The 17,505-nt window shown below is 40.2% G+C and overlaps 1 protein-coding gene across 7 annotated transcripts in view; it reads left to right on the forward strand.

Annotated features, from left to right (window-relative positions):
- Positions 1 to 4,986: 4,986 nt before the first annotated feature.
- The window catches only part of CAPN7 (calpain 7), a 35,966-nt gene continuing 23,447 nt past the window's right edge, over positions 4,987 to 17,505 (forward strand). For 2 of the 7 annotated variants that reach the window (XM_030010433.1, XM_041122569.1), the window contains exons 1-6: positions 4,987 to 5,203; positions 9,522 to 9,630; positions 11,305 to 11,462; positions 13,699 to 13,766; positions 14,879 to 15,079; positions 16,620 to 16,706. In XM_030010433.1, the coding sequence (XP_029866293.1) occupies positions 5,102 to 5,203; positions 9,522 to 9,630; positions 11,305 to 11,462; positions 13,699 to 13,766; positions 14,879 to 15,079; positions 16,620 to 16,706 (725 nt within the window). In that variant the 5' untranslated portion in view covers positions 4,987 to 5,101. Of the gene's footprint in view, positions 5,204 to 5,375; positions 6,123 to 9,521; positions 9,631 to 11,304; positions 11,504 to 13,698; positions 13,767 to 14,878; positions 15,080 to 16,619; positions 16,707 to 17,505 lie in introns of those variants that run through there. The other 5 variants (XM_030010434.2, XM_030010436.2, XM_041122568.1 and 2 more) reach the window with 5 other exon arrangements.

Here is a 17,505-nt window from a genome sequence, read left to right on the forward strand (position 1 = left end):
TATCTTCCTTAACTTCTTGTCACTTTGGTGCATGCCTCTAAGTCTAAGGTCTGCCCAGGTCTTTAAAATATTAACCATCACATGTCTAAAATAATTTTATCTGGTGCTTACTGTACTGAATCAAACTGGGTAACACAAACCTAAAATCTTTTAATGTAGAATAAAGAGATTATTCGACATACTTAACATGACTAAAATAATACAAATGACAAGGGGGGCGTCCAATACAGTGATTAATTTTATTATTTATTTTACAGTAGTGACAACTTCTGTCATAGTCTTGCTGTACTTGGAACTATAAAAATAGAAGGAAATTACCTATAGTGTGACTAGACATAAAACAGTACAGTCCACAGAAGCAATGAGGTAACACTGTCCTCGCTAACCAATAGGCTTAGCATATGAACAACATCTCACATAGAAGGTTTTGAAAGCACCTTGTGAAAGGAGAGTGCTAGGGAAAGGATAGTCTCTTATGTCACTCATAAGAGCAAGGGTTTGGAAGGCAGTTCAATACAGGGGCCCTTAAAGGTTCACACACAGTGCCTTTCTTTAACAAGAAGATGGAGGAAAATCATAGGTAAAGTGTATGTGATGCCAGTTCTTAAAATGGCAACAGGGGAGATCTCTATAGAACCTGAAAACAGCATATGCAACTTCTGTTTCTGAACAAAGTGATCAACGACTGTAACAACTCAGAAGTTATATGGAAATGGCAGGAAATAAGGTGAAGAGCTATGCCAGCGATACAAATACTCTGGTTTGTCAAAGCCTAGTACAGTAAGTTGCGCAAGTATCTCGTATCACTGTGTATGTAATAAACAGCCTGTGAAATTAAATGCTGTTAAATCACAGGGGAGAAAACACTACATTAAGTACGTAATGGCAGATGCTAAATTATCTATCCTTTCTCAGGAAAGTGAGTCATTCTGGAGAGTTCTCAGAACTTCAGTCAATGCTCAGCAGTGGTTATAAAGGCAAATACAGTGTTAGGAGTCATTATGAAACAGAATAAAACAGTACATCGGCATACAAAATTAATGATACAATTCTAATACTGCACACCATTCTGGTCACCCCATCTCAAAGAAAACATAGATGAGATTGAAAAGAGCTTCAAGGATAAATCAAAGATACTGAGAGGATTCTGTTCAAGCAGAGATTTAATGTATGAAGAAAGAAATAACTGAAGAGAGAGAAAAGAAAACCACAAACTTAGGGGCAACCTAAAATATGTGCAGGATGTGATCATAATTTCTATAAGCAGGGGAGAGAGGGCAAAAAATTAAACTGCACAATGGGGGGGGGTGTTTTTTTTTTTGTTTTGTTTTTTTAAAGGGAATGTTATCTCATACAACAAATTTAAACTACAGAGCACATTCCCACAAAATGTTTTGAATGCCAAAAATCAAAATGTGCTAAAGCAACAATTAGACTAATTCATTGAAAATAAGCCCAGCAAGATGTATCAGAAGCAATGATGTGAGTTCAACCCACAGACAGCAGGAAGCTGAGACAAAATACTACACTGAATTTGCCCTATTCTTGTATTTTTTCCACAAGCATCAACTACACTCCAGTCAGGGGAACACAGGACTACAGTGGCCCATGTTCTGACTCTGTATTGCCACAACAGAGTGAAAGTAACCATGGAGGAATTCAAACACAGACACTTGATAGCAAAACATGTGGAAGACCAAATTATATCAAAGTTTTGGGGCTTTGTTTTTTAACGCCTGGGAGCATTAAAAGCTATGGCTGTTGTCAAATGAAAATAGGTAAGGCAATATGCAAAACTTGGGTAAGAACCATCACCAACATGCAAATGTCTACCCTTCCAGCATATGTTTGGAAAAATGAGGAGATGAAGAGGCAGAGAAGCAAGAATCAAAATCAGGAGGCAGGAAGAGGAGCTGGGAGACATCAAGTTATAGCATTATGGGACACACAAGGAAAAAAGGGATGAAAACATCTCAAAGAGGAAGGACAAATGAGAATGAGCTGATTCTGTCTCATTAGCAGCAAATGAGTATGAAAGAGAAACAAAGACCTGAATTTCTTCATCTGATACTGCCTCTGCAAAAAGGCAAGAGCTGGAGGGAATAAGATAAAGACAACATATAGAGCTAAGATCTTCTCAGAGCATACTGACTGCAAAAGGAAGGCAGGAAGAAGAGATAAGAAAGCAAGCATTGGATGAAGTTAGGAAGGAAGGCACATAAGGAAATTAGATTGTGGGAAGCAAGGGATACTCAGGGCAAGTATCACCAAAGGTAAGAAAAACCGAGGCAAAGGACCACCTGGATGTGGAATCTGGGTTTGTGCCAGTGGAAAATGGATGTAACAGAAAAGGATGCCAGGAGACCTGTAGGGATGTTAGAATAGGAATTATAACAATAGGGAAGTGGAACAAATTGGGGGTGGGGGGCAACACTATAACGCAAAAATGCAGGGAGGAGAAAGATTGGCAAGTTTAAATGCATAAAATGCATAGAAGCTCAAAGAAAAATAGGGTTCCCCAGTACCTGTAGAGCAAGCCCTTGTCAGGTATGTGGAATCCAACACTTGCAGTGAGAAGTGGAGGACAGCAATCAGTATCACTGGCAACTACCAGAATTTGCTTCTCCAGAAGGTGCTCTCACTTATGACTGAGTTCTTACCACAGATGCATGTACTTAATGCTTTTTCCAGCCAACTTGAGTGACTGAAGCAGTGAAGCTTCTGCCCGTCATCATCAGCCCTAATAATGTTTGTCTACTTCCTGTTACTGCCTTCTACATAAATAGTAACTTCATGTGATATTTAACAACCTTAGTAACTGGAAGTGATTTTCTGCACAGTACCTTGGAAGACAAGAGTTAACCATAGATATAAAAAATGTCTGTGATACATCAACATCAATGGAAAGAACTGATGGTTCTTCAGCTACAAAAGCAGATTATTTTAATATCTGACTCCAAAACTAAAATGCTACTACAACCAAAAGGCAAAAATTGATACATATGAAGTCTTAGCCACTGTCAAGACCTCACTAACTTACACTACTTTTTGTACATTTAAAAGCTTCTTGTAGAATTTTACAGCAGATTAGTAAGAAACACACAAGGCATTTATTATCTGAGGAGGGCCAGTCACCAGTGACCATTAATTAGTGAAAAATTAATTCTCCCCAAGTGACATTTCTGAATCCCGATTAGCTAGAAGAGACCTTAGTTTATGTAAGAGAATAAACTTTTTTGACACGCAGATTTAAATCAGGAATAACATTATCTGTTGTTCTGCCCAGTTCAGTCTCCTTTTCATCATGCATGTCACTCTGGATACTTCAGAGTTGTATTCGATCTGTAAATGGTTTAGTCTGAAGCCATGATACAGAAATTAATTTTAGGCTATACGAGTTATGCCACTATGTCTGAACATCAAATTGAAGCAGACCTTGACTGAAATTCCTTGTTCATTTGTATGGTATCATTAAATAAATATTGAACCAATACACCTTTATTCAGAAAAATCCTTTAGTGTAAACTGGATCTTTCCTGTGCACAGGTAAGTAGCATAAAACATACTGTGAAAGAAAAAAACCAAACAACTTTATTAGGAGCACAACCAAAAGCAAAGCTATGAAGATTACAAGAGCTGCCCCCTACATAGCAAATCACAAAAACCAAGTCATCTTTACACAGAATATTACTGCATTTAATATCAATGCAGTCTGTAAAGCACAAAAGGGATAAGGAAGAGAATAATACAGAATGGGAACGCTACCTCTGTACCTAAGAAAATCAGGGAGGAAAAGTAATATTTTAGTATTTCAGTACCTAGTATTCCTGCATTTAGCTGCACCTCTTACTAAATCTATCATCAGAAAACAGGTTGAAAATTCACACACTCATAAAGGAAAGCTTCAGAATAAGTTGCCAGGCAGTATTTTTGCATCTCGTGAAAACAGTGCCTTGCAATAAGCTGTATTTTCAGAAGCTACGAAGTGTTATAGACGCTCGTGACAAAGTGGAGGAGCCAATCTGTATTAAATAAAAATTGAATTTATTAGCAAGCGATAAGAGAGCAAAACAGCGCTCGGCAGCCGGGGAGACAGTGCTCCGCCAAAAGCTCGCAGCTTTATGTTATAGTTACATTGCTTATATACAGTTCATGCACCTCTTTCTTGTAAGTCTCCGCCTTGTCCTGCTCCTTCTTTCTTCACTCGTGCAGGTTTGTTACTAGGCAGATTCGGTCGATCTTCTCAAAGGATGAGTGTCCTTTGATGTAGAATGTCTTTTGATGTGGAGAAGTACAGTCTTGGCAGAATTAATCCCCTTATCTGGTAAATTTGTAGCTGTTGTCTTTTCCCTCCTTATCTAGTAAGTTATAGCCGTTGCCCTCTTCCCGTGACCTTTACGCACCATTTAAGCAAGTCTTGTTATTTACACAAGGCATCTACTAAATCTCAATATGTCTCTTCCCCCTCCCCGATTTCATGAACAAAGTTAACCCGTTCATTACACAAAGTATTTCAAGCACCTCCATGAAAAAGTGAGGAAAGAAAGAAAAAAACCCCACCCCACTCTATTTTAAAATACAGCAGTAATACGTTTAGGCCTCTCCAGCGGCTTGCAAACGCGGGAGAGGCGGGCCGGGGGCTCGCGCAGGGTCGCGAGCCCTTCCCTCAGCCGCCACGTGCAGCCGCACGCCAGCGCTCCTCACTGTCCCGTCCCCGCCACGCACGCGCCCGCCAAACCCGAGAACCCCGCCCCCTCACACGTGCCCGAGCATGCGCAATACAACCCTCACACCCGCCCGACGTGAGCCATCTTCCCACACCTTTTTTACTACAAAAAAAAAAAAAAAAAAAAAAAAAAAAAGGCGCTGCCTGGACGCATGCGCACTCCGCCCCCGCGGCCCCGGGCGCCAGGGCGGCCGCTGTCAGGGCAGGTGGGCGTGGCCAGGGGAGAAGGCTGTTGGGATGGGGGTGGGGCGGCGGCGGCCCTGGCGGGGTGAGGCAGGCGGGGGAAGCGGGCGGGCGGGCGCGGAGCCGGCGGCGGGGTGGGCTCGGAGGGGCGTTGCTGCTGGTGGCGGCGGCGGCACCGGCAGGGAACTGGCCATGGACGCAACCACGCTGGAGCTGGATGCGGTGAAGTTCGCGCAGCTGGCAGTGCAGCGGGACCAGAGCGGGCGCTACCAGGAAGCGGTCTTCTACTACAAGGTACGGCGGGGGCTGGCGGCAGCCGGTTCCCTCAGGGCGCCGGTGTCCCCTTCCCCTTCGCCGCGGGCCTCCCTGAGGCCCTTGAGCTACTGGGAGGTTTGCGCTCCTCCCCTCAGCCCCCAGAGGGCCGGGCGAGGGAGGGAGGAGTGGGCCCCTGCGGCCCGGCCCGGCCCGGTCGTGCCGTGCCGTGCCGTGCCGTGCCGGCGGGAAGAGGTGCGCAGGGCTAGCGCTGCCTCAGCCGCTCCCCTCCCTTGGCGGGTACGCCCTGGAGACCGGAGCGCTGCTTGCCCTCGGAGAAGACGTGGCGGTTCCAGCCGAGAAGAAAGCGGAAGGCCGAGCGTGCGCGTCGGAAAGTTTGCCTCTCTCCGGAGGAGCAGCGTCCTTCAGGGCAGGTTGCGAAACGCGTTTTCCCTGCGTTTTGTTTTCAGGTGGGAACAAGTACTGGCCGTGCGCTGCTGTTTACTGACGGCCTTAGGGGTGGCACTGCAGCTACAGTACTTGGAAAGCGGCTGCGGGCACTTCTTCCAGCTGCTGGAGGCACAACCCCCCTCGGTGCTTCTCGGGAAGCTTCGTCGTAACCTAGCTAAAAATGTCTCTGCCCCGATGGTTCTCCGCTTTCATTCCCGGCCTCTCCTCTACCCCCACCAGGCCTGAAAGACTGTTCAGTTTTATGTTGGAGATATAAGCGCAGCACATTTTGGAGAACTGCAAGTGGGCATACTGCAGCTCTTGAGTACGCAGTTGAAAACAACTCTGTTGTATAATCAGGCATCAAATAAGTAGAGAAGTACATGGTGAAATACAAGATGCTCAGCAGTGAGCTAGCTTCAGATCACAACCTACGAGTAACGTGTGTTTAACCACATGTGAATATTCTTTCTACTAGGGATCTGGTTTTATTATTTCAATACAGCTTCAGGTTGGTGTAACCAAGGGTGTGATGAGGTTGATTCAGTGTCTTCCTCAATATCTATAGACTTACTACTGGTATTTAGTGGCTTCTGTGCAACCAGTATGTGTTTTTCACCTGTGTAAGTGGTCTCACTTTCTTAGATTTATGTTTTGCAAAGTTACATTAAAGTTCCATATCCCACTGGCTTTACTTCTCACCTGCAAGAAGGGATTTCTTTGAAGCCCATGTTTGTCCTTGTTGTAGTAACCATTCCACATATTCTGTTATCCTGCCAAAGTTATTTTCTTCCATTAACTTGCTAAGAGCTCTGTAGTTGGCCTTTTGCTTTGTGAGTACTAGGTGTCTTTGAAATGTATAAAAAGCATAGTGTTATTATCATGGTGCCCTATGCATGTAAGTGTGAAAGGATAGGAAGAGGAGTATTTTTTTTTAAACCTGGTTGTTAATGTAGGGTGAGCTAAGTTTATATGTGTAAAGTATATATATGCAAAAGTTATAGTTACCCATAATAATGCTGATAAGCTCTGTGCTTATCAGCAACAGTGTGTGTGCATGGTCTGATAGCTATGTGCAGTACTGCTTTGTTACAATGCATTTCTCAGTATATCTAGAAGAAATTATTGAATGCTCTTCAGAAGAATACTGTCTTTTTGTGCAAATAATCACTCTTGCATGCTTTTGTGCAGTGTATGGAAAAATCTTTTTCACTTGCTGTATATGGGTGATATTCTTGCTAAGAGCAAAAATGCATCCCTGGCAGTCTCGGTGCACTTCAAGCTACACATGACAAAGACTGTAATCTGGACAATGTTTTCTGGTATGCAAAAGCTAGGCCACAGAGCAGCACAATTATGGACACTGTTATCTAACAGGAAAGTTTTAAATCACAACTGCAGCTGAGATTTTTGGTATTCAGACAGGTGACTTGGCAGTCCAAGATCAGGTATTGATTCTTGTGTCAGATTATATGTGAAGGTGTTGGTGTTCAAACCTATTGTGATCAGGAGGAGTGAGAGCAAACTCAGCAGATATTGTTAAAGCAGAATTCTTTATGTATGATTTAGCCTCGATAGGTTTGGCTTTCTAGATGTTACTTGAAGAATCACTGTCAATGTTAGATTAAACAAGAGTAGTTACAAACTATCATCTAGTATTTTGGGGGTACTTATGAATTTTTTTGGACAGTGCAAATAAGCTCTGGCCTGTCACCAACTTTCTTGTCAACTGCTCTAAGTGGTTCAGAGCTCACTGATGCAATTACTAAGCATGTGGGAAAGCTTGGGTGCTGAATTGGATTCTGCAAGAAGTTGACCTTAAGGATGAAGCATGGGAAATGCTACAGTGTATTGGCAATAGACAGCAAACGGACCTGTCTGGATCAACTTCCTATGGCTAGCAAGTGCTGGTTGTCTTCCTGCTATCATGTAACTTTCATAGAACCCTAGAGGAGGGCTGCACGTGAACCAGCTTAGGGTAACTTGCTAATGGTGCTCTACGGAAATGTCAGAACCATATTTGGGCACCTGATGACTTCAGCAAAACAGCTGAAGACAGTTGCTAAGTTTAGCTGTAGACCAGCAGTTAGCAACTTGCAAACTGATGATCAGTAGTTAGCTTAGTGTGACTGTGGCACACTACTTATGCCAAAGAACAGTAGTGGCATTGAAGAGATCATAAATACTAACTCTGAATTGTACATCCATCTTGTCACTGGGAACAGTTGGCGTGCTGGCTCTGCAGGCAGTTGGTTAACTGCTTCAGTCCTTTAGAGGCTTAATTTATAAAAGACTGTCTACGTCTTAAGACCAAGCAAAACAGTTGTGCTTGAAATCATAGAAGCAACATCAATTATGCATTGGTTTTGCAGCACTGGGTTGAAAATCCACATTTGTTCTTTGCATCGTGTGTAGACAACTTAGTATTATGATACAGCACCTGTTTGGTCAGTCTGTACTTGTGGTATGTCACAGACAAATATATACATCCTTTGAGCAGATATCTGTAGTGCACGTTTTTTCCCCCACAAAAAATAGTTGTATGCTAGCCCTTAACAGTAGTTAATTGCTACATATAAATGGAACAGTAATTCTATTTACCTTTCTCTTGCTGTGGACGTTTTATGGGATGTAATATGGTGATGGATGTTTACAGGGAGTATGTGGTACTTGGTTCTCTGATGCTTGCCAGTGAAAATTTGTCCTGGTAACAAGTACAGGCTGCATCAGGATCAGTTTTAAGCTTGGGCACACTAGGCAGATGTGTATGGGAGCAAACTGCTAAGCTTGACAAAAATCATGGCCATGAAGCACACAAGAGACCCTCTGGCCATGGCTCTCTGCTTGCCCTATGCAGAACAGCCTCTCTGAGCACCATTTTTGTAGAGCAGCTCTCTAGTTACTGTTCTGCTTCCTACATACTCAACCTGCTACATGACCGCCTCCTCTTTTCTACTGCTACTGGGAAGACAAGCACTGCCACGAAAGTGTGGCTTTTTTCTATGCCAATAATGAAGACAAAATTAGGTTTTTATCCTCGTTTTTGTGAGTGACAAATTTCAATTCTCCATATGCTTCTGAGACTCTCAGCTTTGACTGTTTATTACAACCCTGCCAAACCTTACATGTTTTTCATAAATTTAGTGAATGGATAGATAGCTCATGCAACTGAAGGTGTTTTTTCTTAATAGATTTGTGCAGTATGGAAAAAGCCTTAATGCGGATAACGTACTGTGCATCTGAGCTGGAGGTCTATGCTCCCTCCTGGAAGTAGACTTTCATCAATATCTAGTGTTTTGTGTACATACAAACATTTAAAAACCAAAAGTTTGAGGAGCTAGGAAACTTTAAATTTGTAAACTTTCCAGATTTGATAGCTTTATATGAGTAATATTAAAAGAAAAGACTTTCTAAACCAAAATTCTATGCATTTGATTCTGAAAAGCTTTTATATTGGTTTACTTTCATTATTATAAGATTAAATGCAAATAACTTGTGAGTAGTTCATTGGTTTTTTTTAACCTTAAATCCGCAGCTTTAAAAATAAAAGGCGGTTTGTGGCTTGTGAGCTTTACTTAACTGATTTCAGTGCATGCTTGAAAAATTTTACTTAAAGTCTCCTAATTCCCTGCATTACTATGTAGACAGGCCTAAGATCTGGCCTTATAGAACCTCAGAAGGTTTTTTTAATAGTCTTATAGGTTGTGCCATGTTTGAGAAATGGAACGTGATCTCATTTATCACTTAAAACTTGTTCTTTCCACCAGAATTTCCCTGCAGCCACTGAATCTTTTTGCAGATGTAGAGGCTTGCTTTCATGCAACTTATGGGTTCTGTAGGCCCTCTGTTTATGGAAAGTGGTTTTCTAGGCAGCAAACGTTAACTTTGCCTCAAATTCTTTTCCCTGCAGGAAGCTGCACAAGCCTTGATTTATGCTGGGATGGCAGGGTCCAACCTGGAAAATATTCAAGAAAAAATAAATGAGTACTTGGAGAGAGTTCAAGCTCTCCATTCAGCAGGTGGGTAAGGAGCTTTCTAATTAAACCTCTGCTTAAATTAATTGGGTGGAAAGCCTTTTTGTGTTGTGAAATACGTATCAATGATGTTTGCTCTGTTTTTCATTATTCTAATTTTCTTGTCCTTTGTGAAGGACCACAAATATAATGAGCACATCAGTGCTTTGAATTCTGATACGTCAGTAATGATACGAAGACCTACTTCCTAAGGACTTGGGTGTGGGTATTCTTTCCTTTTACATATTCTTAGGAACCATATCTGTAGAGCAAACCTGAGAAAGTAATTAAATATAGCAACAAAAATTAATGAGGAACAAATCAAAACTTGCATGTAAGCCTCAGCTTCATGATGGATTTGAAATAAGTGGGTTCTGGTATTTGTGTAGAATTACTACCTTTGAGAGGGTAAAAGAGCTTTTTGCTCTCGTAGGGGTTTCCTTGTTTGATCCAGTTTCAGTGTTTGTACTTAGACCAAAACCTCAAATTTTTGCACTTCTCAGTTAGAATCATAGAATCACTTGGCCAGAAAGGGACCTTGGGAGGTCTATAGACCAATCTCGTGCTCAAAGCAGGGTAGACATTGATTTTTGGACCAGGTTGCTCAGGTCCATTCAGGTCCTGAAAATGTCCTTTCTAAGGACAGAAATTCCCTGATGCCTCTGGGCCCTGTGTTCCAGGGTGATTTATTTTTTTTCTTTTATATCTAGTTGGATTCTCACATGTTTCAATTCACAGCCACTGGCTCTTATTCCCTTTCTTTGCACCTCAGTGAAGAGCCTGAATCCATTTTCTTGATAACCTTGCAGTTACTGGCAGGTCGCTGTTAGGTCCCCACAAAGCCATCTCTCCTCCTGGCTGGACAAGCCATGCTCCCGCAGCTGCTTCTCAAAAGGCCAAGTCCTCCAGCCCCAACCATCATTAGGGACCTGAGGTTGGATGTGATATTCCAGATACAGTCTAATGAGTGCCAAGTAGAGGGTGGTAATTGCTTTCCTCCATCTTGTGGCTGTGCTCCTGCTGACGCAGCCCAGGGCGCTCTTAGCCTTCATTGCTGCCAGGGGCCTGCTGGCTTGGGCTTACCCAGCTGTCCCCCAGGACCCCAGGCCCTTCTCCGCAGAGCTGTACCCCGCAGGGTGTTAGTCTGTCCCAGCCACAGGGCATAGCGTTTGTCCTGGTTGTATTTCCTGAGGTTACTGTTAAGCTGTTACTGTAGCTTGTCTGTCTCTCTTTGAACAGCAGCTGTGTCCTTCAGTGAATCAGTTTGGTGGGGTCTGCAGCCTTGATGAAAGTGCATTCCATTTTCTCCTTCAGGTCATTGAGGTGTTAAATGAGATAGAGACCTAAGGAACTTGCATATTACTGTAGGTGATGTATTTTCACAAATGATGCAATATTTTACATAGTTAAACATCCTTGTCCTTAGTGCAGTATGAAAGAGATTTTATTTACATTATTTGACACCTGAAGGTATCCTGAGACTGTATGTCTACTTTCAGGGGTGATGGTGTTTTCTTGTCCTTGCAAAGATGTTTTTAGCCAAGTTTGGAAGGATTTGGATTCCAGCCAAGAAATAGATACTACGCATCTGATTAGAACTGCTAGTGTTTCAGTACCATGTTAAGGATGTTTTTACATGTCCACTGCTGTAGAAAGCTAAATACTTTCTTTTTCATTTAGTTCAGTCGCAGAACACCGACCCTCTGAAGTCAAAACAACAGTTGGACTTGGAGCGTGCTCACTTCCTAGTTACACAGGCTTTTGATGAAGATGATAAAGGCAATGCAGAAGAAGCTGTAGAGTTGTACACAGAAGCGGTGGAACTCTGTTTGAAAACAGTATGTTAAGCTACAGGTTAACTTGGTGGAATTATGTGATGGTAAGAAATTCTTCCACTTACGCAAGTGACTGATCCTTAAAGACTGGCTTAAAAATGGAGTACCTGTATTTCCAAAAACTATTTTAAAAATCTTTTTTTCCTTTTTTTTTTTTTTTTTTTTTTAGTGTTTCTTCCAGTCTTTATGTTATGTTGCTATTCAACACTGTAAATTTATGGGGACTTGTGATTTATATATTTTTCTTGAACTGGATTATACTATAAAAATAGAAATATTCTGGAACTTTTTTCATGTTAATTTTTGCCCTGGAGCAAATGCAACACTAAAACAGGAATTAAAAACAGTTAAAACTGAAGATGACTTGCTAATATGTCAGTCATATTACTTTCTGACTAGATTAAAGGAAGTAATTTAAGGGAAATTTTTGCGTGTAACACTTTCTGAAAACATAATGGTCTACTGATGCCAAAACTAGTAAAAATACTACTTGATTACTCAGTGCTCAACATTAAAACTGTTACGAGTTAATTCAATTCACACTGAAATTAATGGTAAGGATTAATTTGCCATTATGTAAATGATGGAGAATATAATTAACAGGTACTGCTTTTTTCCCTTAAGTCCAGTTGTCTTAACTAATTACAGGAAGAGCTCACCATCATAATGTAACTCCACCAAGTCTGTTTTTCTTTTTCCCTTCTTTTCCCTTTTTATAATGTAAATATACGTGGGCTGTTGGGAGGGGAATGTTACTTTTGCTACATGGTAGAGTAAAATCTTCTTTTCTCTGAATTCTGTAACGTGGTTTTATGTAGGCTAAAGAACCCTGGTCATACAGTGTAACCAGATCAAGAGTTAGTAGAACTGTTCTAGTTTTTCCACTTTGGCTGTTGGAGCAGAACATTTTCAGCCTATTAGATAAAACTTACTGCAGCACCATACTGTTTTTCCTGTGCTGTGTTCCTCCTTCTGTTGTGTCAGTGCATGCAAATATTACTTGCATATGTTGAAGTTAGTCTGAAATTATCTTATATTAACAACTGCTTTTACCAGGTATTTCGTTAGGTACGGATACTGCTCAAGTTTCTTTTAATCTTGACTAGCATATTCTTTTGTTGAGATGACTGTAGGCTTTGTCCCTCAGGGTGATCAAAAAGTACCTCTTTCCCAGGATGAAAGAAGATTGAAGGAACTCTGCTATCTTGAAGCTTTACTTCTGTCTTTCTCCTCAGTATATTCAGGTGGAGAGATTTGTTTCTTCCTTACCCTTGAAGTACTTGGAGAGTAGCCATTCCTCCTCTTCTATGGCTTGACTCCTAGATGAGTGTGCTGGTATTCCATCTCCACTGCTTACCTTCATACATCTTTCAAAGTCTTTTCCAACCAGGAACTCTGGAGTGTAATTTACTTGGAAATGAAAATAATTGCTTATGGAGGGTGTTTCTAGTTTGTTTCTTGGGGTGAAAGTAGCTTGCCTTTTGTTTCCTCAGTTGACCTAGCTGACCTGGGAGAATTGGTCCAGGTACAAAGCTAGAACCTGAAACTTGCTTGCTGGTGTCACAGGAGAAGCCACACCTCATGTTGTGCCTCTTGCAGATTGTTTAGGTGCAGTAGCCATGCTTCATCTGTAAGGAAAACAAAAGTGTGAACTGTCACAGCTTGACCTCCCAACTGGCAACAGAAGTTAGCACTCTTGATATCTGTTTTGGTGCCCTGTCATAGATTATTTTATACCTTAGATGTGCAAGAACAAGAATTTCAACTTGCAAGCAATCTTACTTGTTTGTGTTTTATGAAAGTAAACATTAAAAAAAAAAATTTTCCCTAAGTCATCATGATTATTTTTGACTCATTTGGGGAAAAGAACTGGAACACATATAAGCTCAGTAGTATACATAACATTTGTTTTTGTCTTCTTTCTGCCCATAGTGTTTTAATATGGTTAATTCTTCTGGCAAATTTTTTGTGTATACAGGGTTTCCCATGCTGAAGAATTTTAAATATCGCTTCCATTCTATGAACATTCACTAGAACAGCAAAATCATATTTGCTTACTTAGATGCTTCTTATGCTGAGATTTTTAAAAAAAAAAAATATTTGCTCATTTCAAAAGGGAATTGGAAAAAATAGCTAGTTACTGTTTGCTGTAATCCATAAGTGTGGAATTGACAAACTGAGCTTATAAAACCTGCAGGTTTTTTGGATGTGTAGCTTTTTCTTTTATTTTGTACATAAGGCTACTGAAACTTCAGAAGCAGGCCTCCAGTCAAAACTGAAACAGCTGGCTCGACAAGCACTGGATAGGTGAGTATGGCCAATGTTAGTAAACAAACTTGCTGTCAGGGGTAAGTGCACTCTGAGTTGGATTCTCAATCTAGCATGTCTGTTCTGTACTGCAAAGAGTATGGATTGTGGGTAGACCTAACTGCTGTAGAGTTCTCCTTGGAGATGGCTGTCAACTGCTATACTGCTGAATACAGCAGTTGTTTTGTCAACCGTCTGGGAATTTTGGGACATGCAGAATTAGGAAAGGACTGTGTATTCGTTAGTACCAATGCACTACTTCAGTCTTCAGAGATATAAATCAGAGTACTATACTACAATTTTCAGCTTCTATAAAAATGCTGAATTCAGGCCAGCACTAAGGGTGTCAGCATCCCTTCGTATGGAAGACAGGTTGGTAAATGGGAAATACTTATCTTGATGGTAGCAATCTAATGGTATGGGTAGATCTAATGGAATGGAGTCTATATCTGAAACAAGATACACGAGTGTAAGTTCCATGTAAGTCTTCTTAAATTAGCTGTATGATGGCAAATAATGGACCATCTTGGGCTAAGTTTCAGTATAAGCTGGTTTTCAGCACTTCTCTGTGCTCAAAAAACCCCCCACATTTTGCATATATGTGACTGTCCAGCAGCTTAATGCAACAACGACAAAATATGGCTCCTGAATACACAGTCTTCGAGCAGTCGAAATGCTGGGTTGTGAGAATGCTAGTGGATTTTTACTGCTATTGTAGTTGCTAGGTAAATTAAATCTTGAAGGTATGAGAGAATGCAAATCAGTTTTCTCTCTCTGTGTTTCAGTGGTCTTGTTCTGAGGTTCCAGATAATGAACACTTACACAAATTCTCTGATTAGCATAATTTAAAGGCAACAAAAATCTAACAATTTCTGCCAAAAGTACCTTATATACGAGTTGGAAATGCTATATTTTAATTGATTCTAGAAGAGGAAAATAAATAAGTATTGGCATCAGAAATTGTTTTTCTTAAGAAAAATGGTGTTGGTCAATTTGGGCATTTGCTCATTCCATTTAACATATGTGGGAACATGAACCAAGCAAATCAGTAATTGAACCATAACTATATTTTTATCATTGTTGTAAACAAAATGCATTTTTATTTGCTTTAGAGCAGAGGCACTGAAGGAATCTGTGTCAAAGTCATCTCAGAAGGAGAAGTCAACTGCAGCTAAACCAAATCTGCCAGTCAGAACATTCTTTCCACTGGGACCTGATTTTTCTTTAAATGATAAACCACAGACAATCAGAGCAGTACAAGCTAGTGAATCTCAAGGTCAAAGATACACTGCAGAGGAGATTGAAGTGCTTAGGTAAGTTTTTCCAAAATGTTATTATTTGTGCTCACATCCTTTGTGCATCTTACAGAGTAGATTGAAACAGCCAAAGCATGAGGTGTATAAATAGAGGGTTGGAAAACCACCTCTTACAAACCCCATTGCTGGTATTACCTACACAGTAATAAATTCTTTTATTCTCTGTGGTAACGTAATTAGTGCCTTTTATTCACAGAGCGTACTTTCTAGTTTGTATTTAGAAGACAATTTCTTGTAACTGACTGACAGGATTATTTTTCATAGCCTCATTTTTGTATGTTATACATAACCTACCTGACTGAGTTCATGAAAGATGTGGCTCTGAGAAGCCAAGCTACAAAGATGTTTTTATAGATTATACAACTACTACGTCACTGGAAATTGAGGAAGAATAATATTATGTAGGACTGTGACTCTGTTACATGCAGTTCATTTTGCTTTGATTTTTATTATAGGTGGAATAAGCTACAAATAATCCATAAAACCTTTAGCCTAAATCGTGAATTTTGAAAACTATCAAATATGCCTTAAAAAAACTAAACAACATTGTCTGATAGGTGTTTCAACCTTCCTCCTCCTCCGCATGCAATAAAAAAAGATTGTTACAGAGGTGATGCTGAACACTGTACAGGATTTGATCATAAAAAATCATTTAGTCTGCTTTTTGACTTTAGGGTACTTAAATGGACTGAGGATATGGTCATGAAGACAGAAATGTACGTGTGTTGGAAAAGTTGCAGAGCATTAAGAATTGCCTTATTAAAATTTCGGGTTTTTTCCTCTTGTAGTGTCCACGCAGTGAATGTTTCTGGTTTTGTGGATGGTGGGGGGCCTTTTCGGGGGGTGGGGTGGGGGGGGGGGGGGTGGTGTTTCGGGGTTTGTTGTTCTTTCAGTCTTGCAAGAGAACTACAAGTTGTTTCACATATTTAATAATTATTTGCTTTAAAAATATTTTGCATACCTTTTTCAGTTAACTCCTTGTTTGAAACTTAAATTACATTCACATTGAAATATGATTATTTTTTTAGAAAGTGTTCTGTGCACTTTAGTCAAAAATGTACTAATAAACATATGCAGTATTTTTGTTATTGTTTTTTGACGAAGTGTTCCAAAATACTACCCCAATTAGATGAAATCTAAGTGTTGCTAATTGTTAATTGCTGTCAACTTATCCTAAGACTCTCTTTAATGAGAGTCTAAGTGACTTGAGAAATTCTAATAGACAGATGTAGTTTTAAATGTGACTTCTAGAACTATGAAGAGGTTTGTGGCTGATAATAATTTCTGTCCTGGCATGGTGACTTGTCTGCAGGTATCTACTTGCAGGATTAGTGACTGAGCCATGAAGTACTGCACGTTTCAAACCCAAACATATACAGTGTTTGTTTCATTTTCAAGAGGTAGTTGTCTTGTTTTCAGAAGCACTGTGTCTTGTTAGTTTTTGAAAACTAATTTTGTTGTTACTTTCTGGAACTTAGTCTTTGAAAGATGAGAGAGAGGTTTGTAACTATATATTTTTTTTTCTTATGACTTGCAGAAAGACTTCAAAAATTAATGGCATTGAATATGTACCTTTCATGAGTGTTGATCTGAGGGAACGTTTTGCCTTCCCTATGCCATTTTCGTAAGTGTGATTTGATTACTGAACTTTTTTTTTATTTCCAAAGCTTTCCCATATCTGGTATTTCTATGTTTTCTTTTTCAGAGTTTAAAATTGTTTAAGTAGGCTTTTAAGCATAATTCAGGCAGAGATATTTAAATACTACCACTTTCTTCTTCCAGTCTGATCTTAAAACTTCAGTGTAAGCTGATCCTGCTCTCGAGTGTTTTTGCAGTTGTGTCTTCAGGACTATAAGGACAACATTATATTTGACTTTTTGGAGTATTGGGCTGGGCTGGCAACGTGGGTCCATTTCCCTGATTCTACTGCATGCTAATGAACTTAGCTTTCTCTGCCTCAGCTACCTGTAAAATTAAAGTGATAGCTGTTTCCTCTGTAAAGGACTATTCCAAGGAAGAGTCATATGTAACTGCTAGACCTTCATACATGAGCAATAGTAATGTTAAGATCACATAGCCATAATAGACAAAGACACTTGGGCTTGGTTGGTTGTTGGTTTTTTTCAATTTTCCGCTAAAGGCTTGTCAATCAGACAAGCCTCAATATTTTCAGAACTAAAGAAACTTTTTATTATTAGTTCATCATATTGAAATAAAGTGAAGAATTTGAGTTTCTGTTGATGTAGATAGCTCTTTGGCATTCCCTTCTCCTGTTCAGTCCTGTATGAAGGAAGCTTTTGGGTTTTATTTCATGTTTTTAATATTTTTGCCTTTTTTCCCTAAAAATCAGAAACTTAGCAGTAGTGTTCTTTGAAATTGTTTTACATCTCTGTATACAAAGCTGTGTAATTGTTCTGCCCATA

The sequence above is a fragment of the Aquila chrysaetos genome, chromosome 3 (assembly GCF_900496995.4).
Source record: "Aquila chrysaetos chrysaetos chromosome 3, bAquChr1.4, whole genome shotgun sequence".
NCBI classification, from domain to species: Eukaryota; Metazoa; Chordata; class Aves; order Accipitriformes; family Accipitridae; genus Aquila; species Aquila chrysaetos.